The following is an 18,682-nucleotide window of genomic DNA, read 5'->3' on the forward strand; positions in this document are numbered from 1 at the left end:
TCTCAACAGTCTTTTCTTTCTCTAAGTAATGGAGCTCCGAGCAATCATACTGCTCTTACATATAATGCAACTCTCCTCCTCCTTTTCTCCCTTGCCTGTTCTTCCTGAACAGTTTATACCCTTCCATGACAGTGCTCCAGTCATGCGAGTCATCCCACCAAGTCGCCATTATTCCAATCAAATCACAGTTCTTTAACTGGGCCAGGACTTATAATTCTTCCTGTTTGTTTCCCAGGCTTCTCGCATTGGTGTACAAACATGTTAGATAACCAGTTGATCGCCCTTCCTTCTCCATCTGAATCAGGGGTCCTTCTTTGTTGCTCGTTCCTCCTTGTGCTTCTTCCCGGTGTCCGACTTCCTCACTTACCTAAGGGCTTTGGTCACCATCCCTCAATGAACCTAGTTAAAAGCCCTCCTCGCTAGGTTTGCAAACCTGACCGTGAAGATGCTCTTTCCTCTCTTGGTTAGGTGGATCCCATCTCTTCCTAACAATCCTTGTGCCTGGAACAGAGCCCTCTCTCCGACACCACCTGCGCAATCACACATTTACTTCCTGAATTCAACGATCCCTCCCTGGACCTTTTCCTTCAACCGGAAGAATGGATGAGAACACTACTTGTGCTTCAAATTTCTTGATCCTTCTTCCCAGTGCTACATAATCTGCTGTGACCCACTCAAGGTCATTCTGGGCTGTATCATTAGTTCCTATATGAAGAAGCAGCAAGGGGTAGCGATCCAAAGGTTTCATCACTTTTGGAAGACTCTTGGTCACATCCTGAATGCGAGCTCCCAGTAAGCAGCACATTTCTTGAGTGTGCAGGTCTGGACGGCAAACGGATGACTCAATCCCTCATAGGAGGGAGTCCCCGACCACCACCATCCGTTTTATTTTGGGGAGGAGGTGGTCGTGGAACGCCCATCCTTAGGCCTGCGCATCCCATGCCTTCCAGTAGATGGTTTCTGATTTCTTCCCTGACAGGTCGCTGCCAAAGCATTTTCCACTGCAGTGCCTGTGGAGACAGCCTGAAAGCGGTTACTTACTTCCACAGGAACGAGAGATACCTGAGTTGGACTTCTTCTTCTAGAGATTACACGCTGGCAGTTTTCTTCCTTGTGCTGTACTGCCCTGACTGGCTTTTCAGCCTACTGTGGCTGCAGGATTAAACGCTGCCTTCTATTCAGGAAGTCTTCATCCTCTCAGATAGAACATAGGATCAATGCTTGGGCCTCCAGTCCTCTAATTTTTTCTTCCAAAATGGCGACCGGCTTGCACTTAGCGCAAATGAAATCTCTTCTTTCTTCTGGGAGGAAGACAAACATGGCACATGCTGTGCAGGTGACAATAGCAGAGCTATCACCATCCATACCTACCTTCCTTCTGAGAGATTCCTCAGTTGTTATTCAATGCCTCCCTCCCTGGAGGGAAGGAGTGTAGTGAAAAGATATTAAAGTATGGCAAGTGTATCTCTCCCCCTTCCCAACTCCCCCTCCAAACTCCCTGTTAACAGCTCCTTTTCGCAAGCTCCCTGGTCGCTGAGGGTATGTCTACACTACAAAGTTAGTTCGAACTAACGGATGTTAGTTCAAACTAACTTTAATAGGCGCTACACTAGCGCTCCGCTAGTTCGAATTTAATTCGAACTAGCGGAGCGCTTAGTTCTAACTAGGTAAACCTCATTTTATGAGGATTAAGCCTAGTTCGAACTAGCTAGTTCGAATTAAGGGCTGTGTAGACCCTTAATTCGAACTAGTGGGAGGCTAAGACTTCCCAGGTTTCCCTGGTGGCCACTCTGGCCAACACCAGGGAAACTCTATGCCCCCCTCCCGGCCCGGGACCCCTTAAAGGGGCACGGGCTGGCTACGGTGCCCGTGCCAGGTGCAAGCCTGCCAGCATCCAGCCATAAGACCCTGCACCTGGCACGGATCGAGCCACCCACCCGATGCCCCCCAGCCCTCCCCCTCTTCCCGGGACCAGGCTGGCGGCTCCCAGGAGCTTGCCCGGGACCGGAAGAGGCGGGCACCTGCCTGGGCTAGTGTGGACATCGTGGACCTTGTCCACGATCTCCGCACTAGGCACAGGAAAGTGGCCGGCTTGGGCAGGAGAGCTGCCAGCCTGGCCACCCAGGAGCAGGTGTGCATGAAAATCAAGGGGGTCCACTGAGACCCCCGACCCTGAGCTTACAATGGCCGTCCTGGGTCAGACCAAAGGTCCATATAGCCCAGTAGCCTGTCTGCTGACAGCGGCCAACCCTAGGGACCCTGGAGGGGATGGACTGGAGATAGTGACCAAGCCATTTGTCTCGTGCCATCCCTCTCCAGTCTTCCACAAACTTTGGGCAGGGACACCACTCCTACCACCTGGCTAATACCACCCCATGGACCCAACCTCCATCACTTGATCTCACTTCCCTTTAAACTCTGTTCTAGTTGTAGCCTTCACAGCCTCCTGCAGCAAGGAGTTCCACAGGTTGACTCTTTGCTTTGTGAAGAACAACTTTCTGTTACTAGTTTGAAGCCTGCTACCCATTCCTTTCCTTTGGTGTCCTCTAGTCCTTCTTTATGGGAACTAATAAAGAACTTTTCTGGATGAACCCTCTCCACCCAACTCCTGCTTTTAGAGACCTCTATCCTGTCCCCCCTCTGTCTCCTTTTTTCTAAGCTGAGAAGTCCCAGTCTCTTTAGCCTCTCTTCATATAGGACCTGTTCCCAACCCCTGATCATTTTAGTTGCCCTCCCCTCTCCCAGCCTCTCTCTTCCCCGCTCCCACCTCCTTTTCCCAGTCTCCCCCAGTTTTGTTCAATAAAGACAGATTCCATTTTTGAACACAATTGTCCTTTATTTTGTACATCAAGAAAAGGGGCTAGGGAAGGGTAAGTGGAAGGAGGTGAGGGAGGTGAGGGAGGCACGAGCCCCTGATGGGGAGGACTGGGCTGGCTCTGTGGCCTTCTGGGGGTGGAAGCTCTCCTGCAGCCCCCCAATTGCCCCCTCTCCCCAGATGGCAGCCTGCGGCAAGTGCAGCCGGGCTGATGGCCGAGTGCTGTGATGTGCCCAGTGTGGGCACTCCGGGCACTCCAAGCCAGGACTGGTTTTCAAGCGGGGCACCCCTGAGAACTGTCTGTCCGGGGTGGGGGTCGGGTCCCTTTAAGCACAGCCCTCGGCTAGCCTGAGACAGCATCTCCACGCTCTAAGTCCTCCTCTTATGCCCTGCCGGCACTGCTTCCAGCCACCCTTAAGCCCTGTTCAGGGTCCACTTAATGTGGACATGCTAGTTCGAATTAGCAAAACGCTAATTCAAACTAGTTTTTAGTTCTAGACGCGTTAGTTCGAATTAGCTTAGTTCGAATTAACTAATTGGAACTAAGTTCGAATTAGCGCTGTAGTGTAGACCTACCCTGACTCACTCATTCATAAAGCCCTGGATTGCCTGATGCCCCTCCCCCCTGATTGAGGCTCAACCAATGAGCAGACGCTTCTAGATTTCAAACCCTGATTAGAAGCTCAAAGTTTCCACCTGCCAGCCACAGTACACACTCCATGGGGGGCGGGGAGGAAGAAGAAAAAAACCAAACAGCCAAACACAAGTTCAGCACACAGCAACACAAAGACAAACACACACACTACAGACAGACCACTTCCTGTATTAGCTTCCTCCTTTATCTGGAGAACTCCCTCTCCAAATTCCTTGTTAACAGCTCTTGTTTGCTGACAAACTGTTAGATCATGCAGTAATGAAAATGTAAATCTGATCTAAAAAAGGCAAAATATTTCAATCAGTTCTAAGCAACAGCTGAAATGAAATCCATATATTATGTATTATAATAGGTTGGTAGTAGTGTATAACATGCACTGCTGCTCTGTTCATTCCCTATGAAACAGGCCACTGTCCAAAGACAGGATACTGGGCTAGAAGGACCTAGTTTGTCTGGCACACTATGGCCATTTTCATGATTTTATGACATTTCAAAAGAGGATCATGGAAAAACAAATTCAAAACATCAATTTTGGCTATAAATTCATTTGAAGAATTGAATTGATTTTGGCTTACTCATGTTATTATTCTATTCAGCTCAAAAAAACTAAATGTATCTAATCACTGCGTGTTTTTCAATACTTGTTTTTCTAAAAACCTTGGTTTCTGCAAAATTCTTCTCTCTCACTTAAAGACTTTGATCCAGTGTTTGAGAAATTAACAACAGATTACACTTATGGATATAACTTCACTCTAAAATGGAAAGGCCAGAATGCACTATTTCCAGTACCCATCTGTCCGTGGTGATGTCAGACCAATGATGAAAAAGATGGATAGTCTCGTCTTCCGTGTTGATTGCGGGTAGCTGGCTTGCATCCTTGACAGATAAGTCAAATTTGCTGCTTAGTTGACGATTGATTGGTGTTGGGGTCTTTTGCGCTGAGGACGTTGTCTAAGGCGTTGATTGTCGAAGGGACGTGATTGCTCTCTGGAGAAATTGAAATCATATCTTCGTTGATAAGGAAAATAACGTCTACGTTTGAAGGAGGGAGGGTACAACCCAAGTGTACTTAGAGTGGCGCGTGAATCTTTCCCCGAGTGGAGGACTTCATCGGTGTTCGCCGCAATAAGCTTGAGCTTGTCCTTAACCTTGCTTTGCCTCTCCTTTGGGGCTCCTGCAGATGACAGCCATGATCATCTCCTCATGGCAATACCTGTGGCAGTAGCTCTAGCCGCTGTGTCAGCCACGTCCATGGCTATCTGCAGTGCTGTACTACATGATGCGTACCCTTCTTGGACTATTGCCTTCAAGAGTGGCTTCTTGTTGTCCAGGAAATAATGAAGTAACTCCACTAATTTGGAATAATTATCAAAATTATGGTTTGATAGAGGGGCTGAATAATTTGTGATGCCCAGTAGAAGTGTGGCTGAGGAGTAGACCTTCCTACCAAAAATGCCCAATTTTTTATTGTCCTTGTCCAGAAGCGTATTTTTGACTGTGGCGCTTTAGCCCTACGTTGTGCTGAGTCCACTACCAACAAGTTAGGCTGAGGATGACTGAACAAGAAGTCCAATCCTTTCACTGGTACAAAATATTTTCTGTTGGCCTTTTTACTCGTAGGTGTAACCTATGTTGGAGTCTGCCATATCTCATCCGCCACTTCCATGATCGCATCATCAATAGGTAAGACAATCTTTGCACGTTGTTGTGGACAGAGATTTTTCAAGAGACGGTGCTTTTTAACCGGAATATCTGTTAGCTGTATTTCTTGTGAGCACGCCACACATTTAAAGAGGTCTTGGAATTGTCTCAGATCATCCGGTGGAGAGACATGAACTGGAAATATCACCTCATCCTGAGATGATGAGGAGCAATCTGCTGGAGAAGTTTCCGGTTTGGGGTCCTTAACATCAGACAACTGCCCTTCTTCCGGCTCAGACTGGTCTATTGGATCATTGGACTCTTAGATGGAGAAGGTGAATCTAGGTGCTGTGATTGATGAGGTAAGTATTTTTCACTCAATGGTTGACAAATGCAGGAGGATCCCCTATGGGAGGACAATGTACAATCACACTGGGGATGATCATCATATGGTCTACGGTAGCTGTCATAATAGCGCTCAGAAGACAATGGAGAGGAGTGGCATGATGAGCGTGCACTACCATGCTGGATATAATAGACGCGGCATGGGGAGCGTCTACCAGGCTCGTATCTTGAGGATCGACTGGGTGAGCGGGACCGTGAACGGGACCTACGTGTTTCTAGATACACTGTGTCCCTATAATTACGCTGCCCATACATGACCCATGTAGGAGAAACATTGTAGTCACGATAGCGACCGTGAAAAATCTGGAGACAGGGATCTGCCTCTATAATGAGTCTGATAATGCCTTCTTATGTAGGGAGGTGTCTTCCGCCCTAACAGCCACAGGAGAGGCAGGCACCGAATAGCAGTGGAGCGGTGCCGGGGAAAGCAGCTGTTACTGCATTGATGCCAGTGCCGACAGTGTGTCCGGTGCCAGAGTCAGCAGTGGTGCCGGGGCTCAGGCATCAAGACCATCTACCTCGGAGCCAGTGCCAGAGAAGACGGTGCCATGGAGGACGATGCCACCATAAGCAGGGCCGGTGAGGCAGGCGCTGTTATAGCCGGTGCCGCTGAAGCTGGTGTAGAGCGGCTGGTCAAATGCAGCACCGGCGTCAGTTTCACAGAGCGCACAGCTGAGGCCGGTGCAGACTTGCCGGCTAGCTGCGGCACCGCTCCCGATGCCGGCGTCAAAGCCGCTCTTGCTTTAGGTGGTGGGGGCTCTCTGGTGGCCACCAAAGCAGATAGTCCAGACACCCCAGGGGTCATTTTGGACGCCCCTAAAGCCGTTGCAGCTGCTGAAGGGAGGGATCACGCAGGGGACGGCTTAGATCGCTTCGAGCCAGCTGGTCCCGGGGAAGTCGCCCTGCGTTTTTGTTCGAGGGCTTTTGTGGCTGCGGGAGGGATCGGGTCAGGCTGCAACGCCTTCTCAAACATCAGCATTCTTATCTTCATCTCCCACTCCCTCCAGACTCTCGATGTTAATTTTCTACAGTGAGAGCACTTCTCGGGGACATGAGCTTCTCCCAGGCACCTAATGCAGGTGTCATGGCCGTCAGCCATTGTCATGGGCTCACGGCATGCCAAACACTTTTAAAAACCAGTCAATCCAGGCATTTTTAAAACCAGTACAGAATAAATGCCTGTATACCCCCCGTGTGAAGCCTTGTCAATTTCACTTTTAATGCTTTGCGCAGCGCTTTAAGAGAAGCAGCTTGAGGAAAAAAATTTTTTTTTAAACTTTCTTATGAACAGGAGAACAAACTAGCAGGAACACAACTAATACTAACACATTTAACAGATGAAAAAACTGACTGAAAACATTCTGAAGAGAAATACTCAGTGAGCTCTGACCGCGACCTGAGGCGGTTGAGAGGAACTGACGGTTGCCAGCTCGTGCGCAGCTGATCAAAGGTGCGAATGCCTCGCTGGGGAAGCACGCATGTGCAAGGCGGCAGAACACGGCTATGAGAAATCTCCGAGCAGCGGCGCCGGGACGGGACCCGACACCTGGAGTTGAGCACCCACGGGGCCACTCAAAGAAGAACAAACAGAGCACAGAGATAGCAAAATCCCTTAGATCAGTCCACAAGTGGCAGCACCAAAGGCCACTAGAACTGACCTTAGATGTATCATTGAGTGAAAAGTTTCCTGCAACTCTGCTCATGGTGTGCACGTACCTAAGATGAAATGGACAGGCACAAGCCCTTGAAGGCTACCCAGCTAAGTGTTTTAATGTTAAGGATGTAAGTGACTAGTTGACTAGCCAAGAAACATAAGCTTATGGGACAACTCAGTAGTGACTCAAATAGTCACTTCTTCCCCTGCCCCTTCCCCTTTGCTGCCTCTATCAGAAAGAGGGAGAAAGGAGGGTGGAGGAGCCAGTGCTGGGGGGGAGTCAGCTTAAAAGTCAGTTCCCCCCAGCTCTGTCTCATCGGGAGGCAGAGGCACAGTGGGGAAACAGCACGAGTGGGGACTGCTTTAGTCCCTGCTTGAACCGTTTCCACACTGTGCCTCTGCCTTCCCTACCCGCAATGCAGCAAGGGGGGAAACAGGAGCCAGGGCTGGGGAAACTGGCTTTTTAGCCGAGTCCCCCCAGGACCATCTCCGGAGTGCTTCCTGCTCTCTGCCCCCATTGCCTCAATCAGATGCCGGGGGGGGGGGGAGGAAGAGAATAGGGGAGTCTGAAGCAAAGCAACCCCTGTCTGCAAGGATCCCAGCAGGGAGCTGTCGTGCCCCCCCCCCCCATCTCTAGGCAGGGGCTGCTGGACTCAGCGCAAGCTGGGACTGAGCAGTCCCGGGTCACACTGGTCCAGGACGCTGCACCTCTGCATTTTAAATGTTGTAGTTGGAGGAGAAGCCTGGTGGCTCTTACATTTAAAATACAGAGCTGCAGCGTAGGTGGCTCCTGGAGCCAGCACAAGCTAGGACTGCTCAGTCCTATTTCGAGCTGACTCCTGGAGCTACCTCAGCTGCAGTTCTGCAGAGTCTATCGACTAATGGTATAGTTGATACAAATTGTATCAACTATACAATTAGTTACGTAACCACAATGTAACATCCTTATTTAATGCCAAACAGAATCTGGGAGGCAAAATTGATCACAAATACAGTATAAATCAATAATGTGATGCATTATTTCAAAAATAATTCAAAAATATTCGAGGAGGGCTTTAAACTAGGTTCGACGGGGACAGGTGAGCAAAGCCCACAGGTAAGTGCTGAATGTGCGGGACTGGGAGATGGCTTGGAAATGGGGGGAACTACGGCCTATAATGGCAAGGAGAAAGGAGGGTCAGGGCACAACAGGGAGGCAAGATCAAATCAGTATCTTAGATGCCTATATACAAATGCAAGAAGTATGGGTAATAAGCAGGAAGAACTGGAATTGCTAACCAATAAATACAACTATGATATCATTGGTATTACAGAAACCTGGTGGGATGGGACGCACGATTGGAATGTTGGTATGGAAGGGTACGGCTTGCTCAGGAAGGACAGACAGGGAAAAAAGGGAGGAGGGGTTGCCTTGTATATTAAAAATGTACACACTTGGACTGAAGTGGAGACAAACGTAGGAGATAGCTGTGTAGAGAGTCTCTGGGTTAAGCTAAAAGGGGTAAAAAACGAGGGTGATATCATGCTAGGAGTCTACTACAGGCCACCTAGTCAGGTGGAAGAGGTGGATGAGGCCTTTTTTAAACAATTAACGAAACTATCCAAAGCCCAAGATTTGGTGGTGATGGGGGACTTCAACTATCCAGACATACGTTGGGAAACTAACACAGCGGGGCACAGGCTATCCAATAAGTTTCTGGACTGCATTGGAGACAACTTTCTGTTTCAGAAGGTTGAAAAAGCTACCAGAGGAGAAGCTGTTCTGGATTTGGTTTTAACAAATAGGGAGGAACTAGTTGAGAACTTGAAAGTGGAAGACAATATAGGGGACAGTGATCATGAAATAATAGAGTTCATGCTCTTAAGGAAAGGTAGAAGGGAGACCAGCACAATTGAGGTAATGGATTTCAGGAAGGCAGATTTTGATAAGTTCAGAACTTGTAGGTAAGGTCCCATGGGAAGCAAGACTGAAGGGAAAAACAACTGAGGAGGGTTGGAAGTATTTCAAAGGGACGTTGTTAAGGACCCAAAAGCAAACAATTCCGCTGTGTAGGAAAGATTGAAAATATGGCAAAAGACCAGCTTGGCTTAACAAGGAGATCTTGCATGATCTCAAAATAAAAAAGGAGTCATATAAAAAATGGAAACTAGGACAAACAACAAAGGATGAATATAGGCAAGCAACACGGGAATGCAGGGGCAAGATTAGAAAGGCAAAGGCACAAAATGAGATCAAACTAGCTACAGGCATAAAGGGAAACAAGAAGACCTTTTATAAATACATTAAAAGCAAGAGGAAGACCAAGGACAGGGTAGGCCCACTGCTTAGTGAGGAGGGAGAAGCAGTAACAGGAAACTTGGAAATGGCGGAGATGCTCAATGACTTCTTTGTTTCGGTCTTCACCAAGAAGTCTGGAGGTGTGCCTAACATAGTGAATACAAGCAGAGAGAGGGTAAGTTTAGAAGATAGGATACACAAAGAGCAAGTTAAAAAATCACTTAGGAAAGTTAGATGTCAGCAAGTCACCAGCTCCTGATGAAATGCATCCCAGGATACTCAAGGAGCTGATAGAGGAGCTATCTGAGCCTTTAGCTATGATCTTAAAAAATCATGGAAGACAGGGGAGATTCCAGAAGACTGGAAAAGGGCAAATATTGTGCCCATCTATAAAAAGGGGAATAAGAACAACCCAGGAAACTACAGACCGGTTAGTTTAATGTCTGTCCCAGGGAAGATAATGGAGCAGGTAATTAAGGAAATCATATGCAAACACTTGGAAGGTAATAAAGTGACAGGGAATAGCCAGCATGGGTTTGTGAAGAACAAGTCATGCCAAACTAATCTGATAGCTTTCTTTGATAGGATAACGAGCCTCGTGGATAAGGGAGAAGCGGTGGATGTCATATACCTAGACTTTAGTAAGGCATTTGATACGGTCTCGCATGATATTCTTATTGATAAACTAGGCAAATATAACTTAGATAGGGCCACGATAAGGTGGGTGCATAATTGGTTGGATAACCGTAGTCAGAGAGTTGTTGTTAACGGTTCTAAATCCTGCTGGAAAGGGATAACAAGTGGAGTTCCTCAAGGGTCTGTTTTGGGACCCGTACTGTTCAATATCTTCATCAATGATGTAGATATTAGGATAGAGAGTACGCTTATTAAGTTTGCAGATGATACCAAACTGGGTGGGGTTGCAACTTCTTTGGAGGATAGGGACATAATTCAAAATGACCTTAGCAAGTTAGAGAAATGGTCAGAGGTAAACAGGATGAGGTTTAATAAAGAGAAATGCAAAGTGCTCCACTTAGGAAGGAACAATCAGTTCCATACATACAAGATGGGAAGCGACTGTCTAGGAAGGAGCATGGCGGAAAGGGATCTAGGGGTCATAGTGGACCACAAGCTGAATGTGAGTCAACAGTGTGATGCTGTTGCAAAAAAAGCAAATATGATTCTAGGTTCTATCAACAGGTGTGTTGTAAGCAAAACTCGTGAAGTCATTCTGCCGCTCTACTCTGCACTAGTTAGGCCTCAGCTGGAGTACTGTGTCCAGTTCTGGGCGCCACATTTCAAGAAAGATGTGGAGAAATGGGAAAGGGTACAGAGAAGAGCGACAAGAATGATTAAAGGTTTAGAGAACATGACCTATGAAGCTAGGCTTCATGAACTGGGCTTGTTTACTTTGGAAAAAAGAAGATTAAGGGGGGACATGATAGCGGTTTTCAAATATCTAAAAGGGTGACACAAGGAGGAAGGAGAAAATTTGTTCCTCTTGGTTTCTGAGGACAGGACAAGGAGTAATGGGCTTAAAGTGCAGCAGGGGAGGTTTAGATTGGACATTAGGAAAAAATTCCTAACTGTCAGGGTGGTCAAATATTGGAATAAATTGCCAAGGGAGGTGGTGGAATCTCCCTCTCTGGAGATATTTAAGAACAGGTTAGAAAGACATCGGTCAGGGATGGTGTAGACGGAGCTTGGTCCTGCCTTGAGGGCGGGAGGCTGGACTCGATGACCTCTTGAGGTCCCTTCCAGTCCTATTATTCTATGATTCTATGAAAAAAAGGCTAAGATTCTGCAAAGTACAAGCAAGGAAATTGTACAAGACTAAGAAGCTAACTGTCCCACTCAACTTAGCACTGGTGAGACCTTAGCTGGAGTACTATGCCTAACTCTACAAGCCATATTTTTCCTAAAGTGTGAACGAACTAGAGAGTATAAAGAACAAAAATGACAAAGGTTTAAAAAAAAAACAGGCTTATGAGCACTGATTAAAAACTGTGCATGTTTAGTCTTGAGAAAAAAACAACTGGGGGGAACCAAATAACATTCTTTATATGTGCTTAGGGCTGTTATAAAGAGGACTGTGATCAATTGTTCTCCAAGTCCACTGAATTTAACTCAATGGACTTAATCTTCAGCAATAGAGATTTAGATACCTGGAAAACTATGCTACAGTTAGAAAATTTAAGCAATGGCCTAAGTTTCTAAAAGAAGGTGTGGAATTGAAGATTTTTAAGGACAGGCTGAATAAACACCTGCCAGGGATGATCAAGGTTTACTTAGTTCTGCCTCAGCACGGGGCCATAGAATCATAGTAATGTAGATCTGGAAGGGATCTCAAGAAATCAAGTATATGTTCTCCTAGCTAGCTAACTTTATGTTTACATATTTTGATGGTTTCTATTAATAATTGTTTGTGTAGCAACCGTTCTTCCAAAAAAAGTATTTTATTTCATTAATACAGCTGTATTTGTCTGAAAAATAGACCCAAATATACACAAGAATATTCAAATAAAAATACATTTAGTGCAACAATTTGGCAGCCTACATACCAGTTTTGAAAATACACTCAATTCTCTGATTCAAAGCACATAAGCACACTGACTCCACTGGGACCAACAACAAGCTCAAAGATAAGCATGCACGTAAGTGCTTTGCTCAATCAAGCTTTAAATTACTGCAAGAACAATGCAACTTTATAGTTCTCAAGTTTTATTAAACCAAAAATCATTTACCCCTATGCCTAGGGCCAGTCAGTGCTCGGGGCGGCGGTACCGCCAAGGCAATTCTGTCTTGTGCAGCCTAGAAGGCCTCCAGCATGGAGATGGACCTCCAACACCGATGAAAGTGACCTGAAAGCAGGGCTCAGTGGCTTTTGGGCCTTCTCCAGCCTGTCCACCAGCTGGTTACCCTTCTTGCCCTTGTCCTTATGAGGGCACTTTTCTCTGTCCGGCTTCCTAAACAGGCCTTGCTGGGCCCGTGGGTAACAAATGCTGTTGAGCCCTCAATGGCGCATTGTGCACCAAGGCACCAATACTCAGTACCAAGTCCAACCACTGGTCTTGCAGACTCCATCTAGACTGCTCTGAGACAAATGCTTTACTCTTTAATGGTTCTGAGATGGAAGGACCTATAGATACGGCACTTGTCCAAGATGTGTCCTTCTCCCAGGCAACAAAGGGTGTGTCTAGACTACCTAGTTTTGTCGACAAAAGTGGACTTTTGTCGACGAAACTATACCAGCGTCTACACTACCGCTGAGTTCTGTCGACATAACGTCGAAAGAACTCAGCAGCTTTGTCGACGCTGGTAAACCTCATTTTACGAGGCATAACACCTTCTGTCGACAGAACTCTGTCGACAGAAGGTGTTATTGCCTGTAACACTGCATCCAGACTACGGAGTTCTGTCGACAAAGCAGCTTGCTTTGTCGACAGAACTCAATGTGTCAGGACGCTCTTTGTCGACAGAAGTTTTGTCGACAGTATCTATCGACAAAACTTCCGTCGACAAAACGCGGTAGTCTAGACGTACCCAAAGGCAGTTAGCATGAGAATTGCTGACTGCTACAGGCCTGCAGTACACAGCGCAGGTTTTGAAGCTGGGAGAGCGGGGAATGTCCCATACCCAAAGTCTTTTTCTATTAAAAGCATAGAACGATAGGGCGGAAAGAGACCTCAGGCGGTTATTGAGTCCAGCCCCCTGCCCAAAGCAGGACCAACTCCAACTAAATCACCCCAGCAAGGGCTTTGTCAAGACAGGACTTAAAAACCTCTAGGGACGGAGATTCCACCACCTCCCTAGGTAATACATTCCAATACTTCACCACTCTCCTAGTGAAATAGTGGGGGAAGTCTACGTTGGATATTAGGAAAAACCAGCTTGAGACCATTGCTCCTTGTTCTACCATCCGCCACTACTGAGAAGACCCTGCCTCCATGTTCTCTGGAACCTCCCTTCAGTAAGTTCAAGGCTGCTATCAAATCCCCCCCCCCTTCTGTTCTGCAGATTAAATAAAACCAAATCCCACAGCCTCTCCTCGTAGGTCATGTGCTTTAGTCCCCTAATCATTTTCGTTGCCCTCCACTGGACCCTCCCCAATGCATCCAGATCGTTTCTAAAGAATGGGCCCAGTACTAGATGCAATACTCCAGATTTGGCCTCGCCAATGCCAAATAAAGAGAAATAGTAACTTCTCTAGATTAACTGGCAATGCTCCTCCTAATGTACTCTAATATGCTATTAGCCTTCTTGGCTACAAGGGCACACTGTTGACTAATTCAGCTTCTCATCCCCAGGTCCTTTCTTGCTGAGCTGCTACTTAGCCAGTCAGTCCTCATCTTGTAACAGTGCTTGGGTTTCTTCCATCCCAAACGCAGGACTCCGCACTTGTCCTTGTTGAACCTCATCAGATTTCTTTTGGCCCAATACTCCAATTTGCCTAGGTCACTCTGGACTCTATCCCTGCCTTTCAGCCTACCTACCTCTGCCCCTACCTTAGTGTCAGCTATGAACTTGCTGAGGGTGCAATCCATCCCCTCATCCAGGTCATTAATAAAGATATTGAATAAAACTGGCCCTAGAACCGATCCTTGGGGCACTCTGCTTGAAACTGACCGCCAACCTGACATCGAGCCATTGATCAATGGCTACCCTTTGAGCCCAACAATCTAGCCAGTTTTCTTTCCACCTTATAGTCCATTTATCCAATCCATACTTCTTTAACTTGCTGGCAAGAATACTGTGGGAGACCATATCAAAAGCTTTGCTAAAGTCAAGGTGTATCACATCCACCGACTTCTCCATGTCCCCAGAGCCAGTTATCTCATCATAGAAGCTAATCAGATTGGTCAAGCATGACTTGCCCTTTGTGAATCCATGTTGGCTATTCCTGATCACTTTCCCCTCTTCCCAGTACAGGCAGTCCCCGGGTTACGTACAAGATAGGGACTGTAGGTTTGTTCTTAAGTTGAATCTGTATGTAAGTCGGAACTGGCGTCCAGATTCAGCTGCTGCTGAAACTGACCAGCGGCTGACTACAGGAAGCCCGAGGCAGAGCTGCTCTGCCCCGGGCTTCCTGGAATCAGCCGCTGATCAGTTTCAACAATCTGAATCTGGATGCCTGGGGCACAGCAGCTGGGGTGCTGCCGGGTTGGTCGAGTAGCGCCCAGAGCAGCGCTGTGGGACCAACCGGCAGTGCCCCAGCTGCTCTACCACAGGCGTCCAGAGAAAAGCCTGGTCTGCTGGGGGGGATGCACTAGCTGTGCCCCTCCCCCCAGCAGACCAGGGAGACGGGGAGCAAAGCCGTGGAGCACGCGGGCAGCAGGACAGCCCAGACGCGCCGCGGCTGTCCCACTGCTGGAGTCCTCTGAGGCTCTGCTCCCCGTCTCCCTGGTCTGCTGGTCTCCCTGGTCCGCGGAGACCAGCAGACCAGGAAGATGGGGAGCAAAGCCTCGGAGGACGCCGGCAGCATCTGGGCTGTCCCGCTGCCCGCGTGCTCCGCGGCTTTGCTCTGTGTCTCCCTGGTCTGCTGGAGACAGCAGACCAGGGAGACGGGGAGAAAAGACAGCCGCGGTGCATCTGGGCTTTCCCACTGCCCGCGTGCTCCGCGGCTTTGCTCAGCATCTCCCAGGAGACGTGGAGCAGCTTTTTTCACCCCGGAGGACGCGGGTGGCAGGACCGCGGCGCTTCTGGGCGTCCCGCCGCTCCCGTCCTCCGAGGCGAGAAAAACCCCGTTCGTAACTGCGGATCCGACACAAGTCGGATCCGCGTAACTCGAGGACTGCCTGTACTTCAAAATGGAGTCTTTGAGGATCCCTTCCGTGATTTTTCTGGGAACTGAAGTGAGGCTGGGAACTATAGTTCCCTGGATTGTCCTTCTTCCCTTTTTTAAAGATGGGTACTACCGTCACCCATTTCCAGTCATCTGGGATCTCTCCTGATCTCCACGAATTTTCAGAGATAATGGCCAAAGACTCTGCAATGACATCTGCCAACTCCCTCAGTACCCTTGGGTGCATTAAATCCAAATCCAACAGTTCACAAGTACTTAACTTAAAAAAAAACCTTAAAAAAAAATAGCCTAGTAGCTCCTTAAAGACTAACAAGATATGTAGATGGTATCCTGAGCTTTCGTGTGCACAACCCACTTCTTCAGATTACCGGAGTGTGTATTAGAGTTATCAACTCTACAAAGGGAATGTTTGCTACAGCTAAGGCTGAAGCACACAGTTCCAATCACCATCACTGGTGCTAAGAAGCAACTGGGGAGGAAAGGGCCAAGAAGCACCCTATAAAGTGCAGCATATGTGTGCCACTCTAGGGGTGTTGGGGATTCCAGCCTCTGTGGGTACTGCTTAGGGGCACCAGTGCATGTGACAGGCACACACCTCTTTGTTAAACAGACATGAGCAAATACTCTTATGTATTTCTTGATGCTTGTTTAAAAAAAAAAAAAAAAAAACAACCTAAAATGACACCAAGCCCTCCTTTACAAAACATTTGTTTTGTTCAAAAATGTTTAACTATTAAAAATTACTTATTTACCACTTTTTCTGCTTGGTGAATCTTTTCTGCTTGGACAACTCTTCCCGTAAAGGATAGTAAATTTAAATCGAAACTCAAACCCCAGGCACAAAGTTCCTTCTGAACATTATCATCCCTGTTTAAAAAAGTTAAAAACATATTATAAAACCATTAATCATTCAACAGAAATTCAGGATTTTTGGCTAGATTTTTTTCTAACGGTGAATTAAAGTGACAACATTCTCCAGTAAAAGCTGACAGTTTACCCTTCATTCCTAAAGAATCAGAAGTTTTGCAGTCACTTACTTGTGAACGTATTCAATGAGTCTTCCAACTTCATGCTTTCTTTGCTCAGGTGTCAGTCTTGTATGAACAGCCAAATCTTTCATCACACTAAAATCACTACGCATCTTATCTGTCAATCCTAAGATGTACAAAAACCTTTTAATGAAGCAAAATGCAGGACAATGTAGCACTTTAAAGACTAACAAGATGGTTTATTAGATGATGAGCTTTCGTGGGCCAGACCCACTTCCTCAGATCAAATAGTGGAAGAAAGTAGTCACAACCATATATACCAAAGGATACAATTTAAAAAAATGAACAAATATGAAAAGGACAAATCACATTGCAGAACAGAAGGGGGTTTTAATGAAGGTTGCTCTTCCATATTTTTTTAAACATAGAGCCATGGAAAAATTCAATGAAGCACATAGTAAGGAGACAGCTATTACTCCAGGGCCAGGCAGGAAAGGCCCCTGCACTGCTGGCAGGGGCTGCTCCAGCCTGGCTGCTTCCCAGCCCACCCGTGCCTTCTGGAAGTGGCAGAAAAGGAGAAGGGAAGGGCTGCTAGCTCCCAGCCCACAGAGGCTCACACAGAGGGAGTTAGCAGCAAATGGGAGGGAAGGAGAACCGCAACGAAAGCAGCAGGGGAAAGGGAGGGCTGCCAGCTCCCTTCCGCCCCACTCAAAGTTGCTGACTTCCAGACTTCAAGTTGGTGTGGGCTGGGAGCCAGCTGCACTCCTCCCCCTCTTTTTTGCTGCTGGCAGGTCTTCCTTTCCCTCATGAGGCTGCCATCTCCCATTCCGCAAGCCTGTGCAGGCTGGGTGCTGACAGCTCTTTCTTCCCCTCACCACCATCATCCTTCTTCCCCACAAGAGGTTGCTGACTCCCAGCCAGCATAGGCTGGGAGCTAGCAGCCCTCTGCCTGCAGCAGGACTCAGGGCTACTCCCAGGTAACTTTGGGTAATGTTTACCAGGTAACCAATTAATACATTTCCACTATAGAGAGACATGATTTTACAATTTTGTGTAATTCCTTAACTCCACACTATTGTAAACATTTAGTTAAATTTTAGAGACCCAAAGTGATTGAGGTTGTATCTTTTATTAGATCCATGTCTGTTGAACAGAGACATGTGCTTTTGAGCTTACACAGATCTTCAGAAGAGATCTGTACAAGAGCAAAAGCTTGTATGTCTTACAAATATAAGTTGGTCCAATAAAAAAATATTACCTCGTACACCCGTTCTTGGATATCTTGGGACTTTAACCATGCATTCAAGAATGGAAAACAGCTAAATGTTAACATATATTAACCTCTAATTATTAGATATTTAGGTTTCATTACTAAACATATATTTATACTAATGAATATTTCTAATTTGTCAGAAGTTGTCATCGATCCACAATACAGTCTTAAAATATATTTCTTCTAATACAATTTGCATGGCAGATACTTCTGCATAGAAAAGCTATTAATACAATACCTGTGAGGTAGCACAATTCAGGAATGAGTATTACAGGTCCTGACGAGACACCTTCTAGCCCTCTCCTCCTCTTAGGTTGACTGACCAAAACTGGTTGATTCAAGTCAGTGATATCTTGGTTGTATTGCTACATAGAAATTACATAGTATACTTTAGTGAAAGACTAATGAACATCACTCTCTTTGCAAAACATTCAGCCATTACCACGTAAAACATACTGGTATCTTTAGTCTCAAAACAAGCCAAATACTCAAGTCTACTGAAAGTTTTCTCCATAAAGATACTGAGATGGAGTTAATCCACATATTAAAGAGCAAACCACATTTGAAAATAAATTACCCAGAGTACTATGTAACAAATGCATAGACTGAACACTTTTCCTAGACCTGTATCCAGACAAACAGCAGGAAGCTGTCTGTACTTAAGATGGGTACCCAGTAAAATAAAATGTAAATCACCAATAACCAAGACCATGCTAAGACTCATGCTGACATAATATTGATGTATTACTCGTGAGACAGCACACACAGGTCCAAGTATCATGGTGACTTATGGCCTCTCTTTACATTCTACAGGTGCTGTTCATCTTTCCAAATCTAGAAAGGGTCTATCTTGTGCAGGCCAACAGTAAATAGGCATCCCTTCTATCCCTTGAATTTTCTTGCATTACAGGAGCTTAGGAAAGAAAACTGGAAGATGGGTTACTTGATTCAAGTAAAAATCAAACAACTTTTGGCAAAAACATTGGGTGAGCTCTTGACACTGTGAAACACAAAATCAGTAGAACCTGAGTTAAGAAACCAGAGTTACGAACTGACCAAACACCCCTCATCTGGAACTGAAAGTAACTCAATCAAGCAGCAGCAGAGACAAAAAACAAAAACAAAAAGTATAGTATTGTGTTAAACTATTAAAAAATAAAGGGGAAGCA

General features: G+C 46.4%; 1 protein-coding gene across 4 annotated transcripts in view; it reads right to left on the reverse strand.

Moving 5' to 3' along the window:
• Nucleotides 1–18,682, reverse strand: part of PIWIL1 (piwi like RNA-mediated gene silencing 1) — a 132,010-nt gene that overhangs the window by 67,174 nt on the left and 46,154 nt on the right. For all 4 annotated transcript variants that reach the window (XM_075898455.2, XM_089775171.1, XM_075898454.2 and 1 more), the window contains exons 10-12: nt 17,752–17,878; nt 16,289–16,406; nt 16,004–16,118 (exon numbers count right to left, since the gene is read on the reverse strand). In XM_075898455.2, the coding sequence (XP_075754570.1) occupies nt 16,004–16,118; nt 16,289–16,406; nt 17,752–17,878 (360 nt within the window). The remainder of the gene's footprint in view (nt 1–16,003; nt 16,119–16,288; nt 16,407–17,751; nt 17,879–18,682) is intronic.

The sequence above is a fragment of the Pelodiscus sinensis genome, chromosome Z (genome assembly GCF_052426305.1).
Source record: "Pelodiscus sinensis isolate ZL-2025 chromosome Z, ASM5242630v1, whole genome shotgun sequence".
NCBI classification, from domain to species: domain Eukaryota; kingdom Metazoa; phylum Chordata; order Testudines; family Trionychidae; genus Pelodiscus; species Pelodiscus sinensis.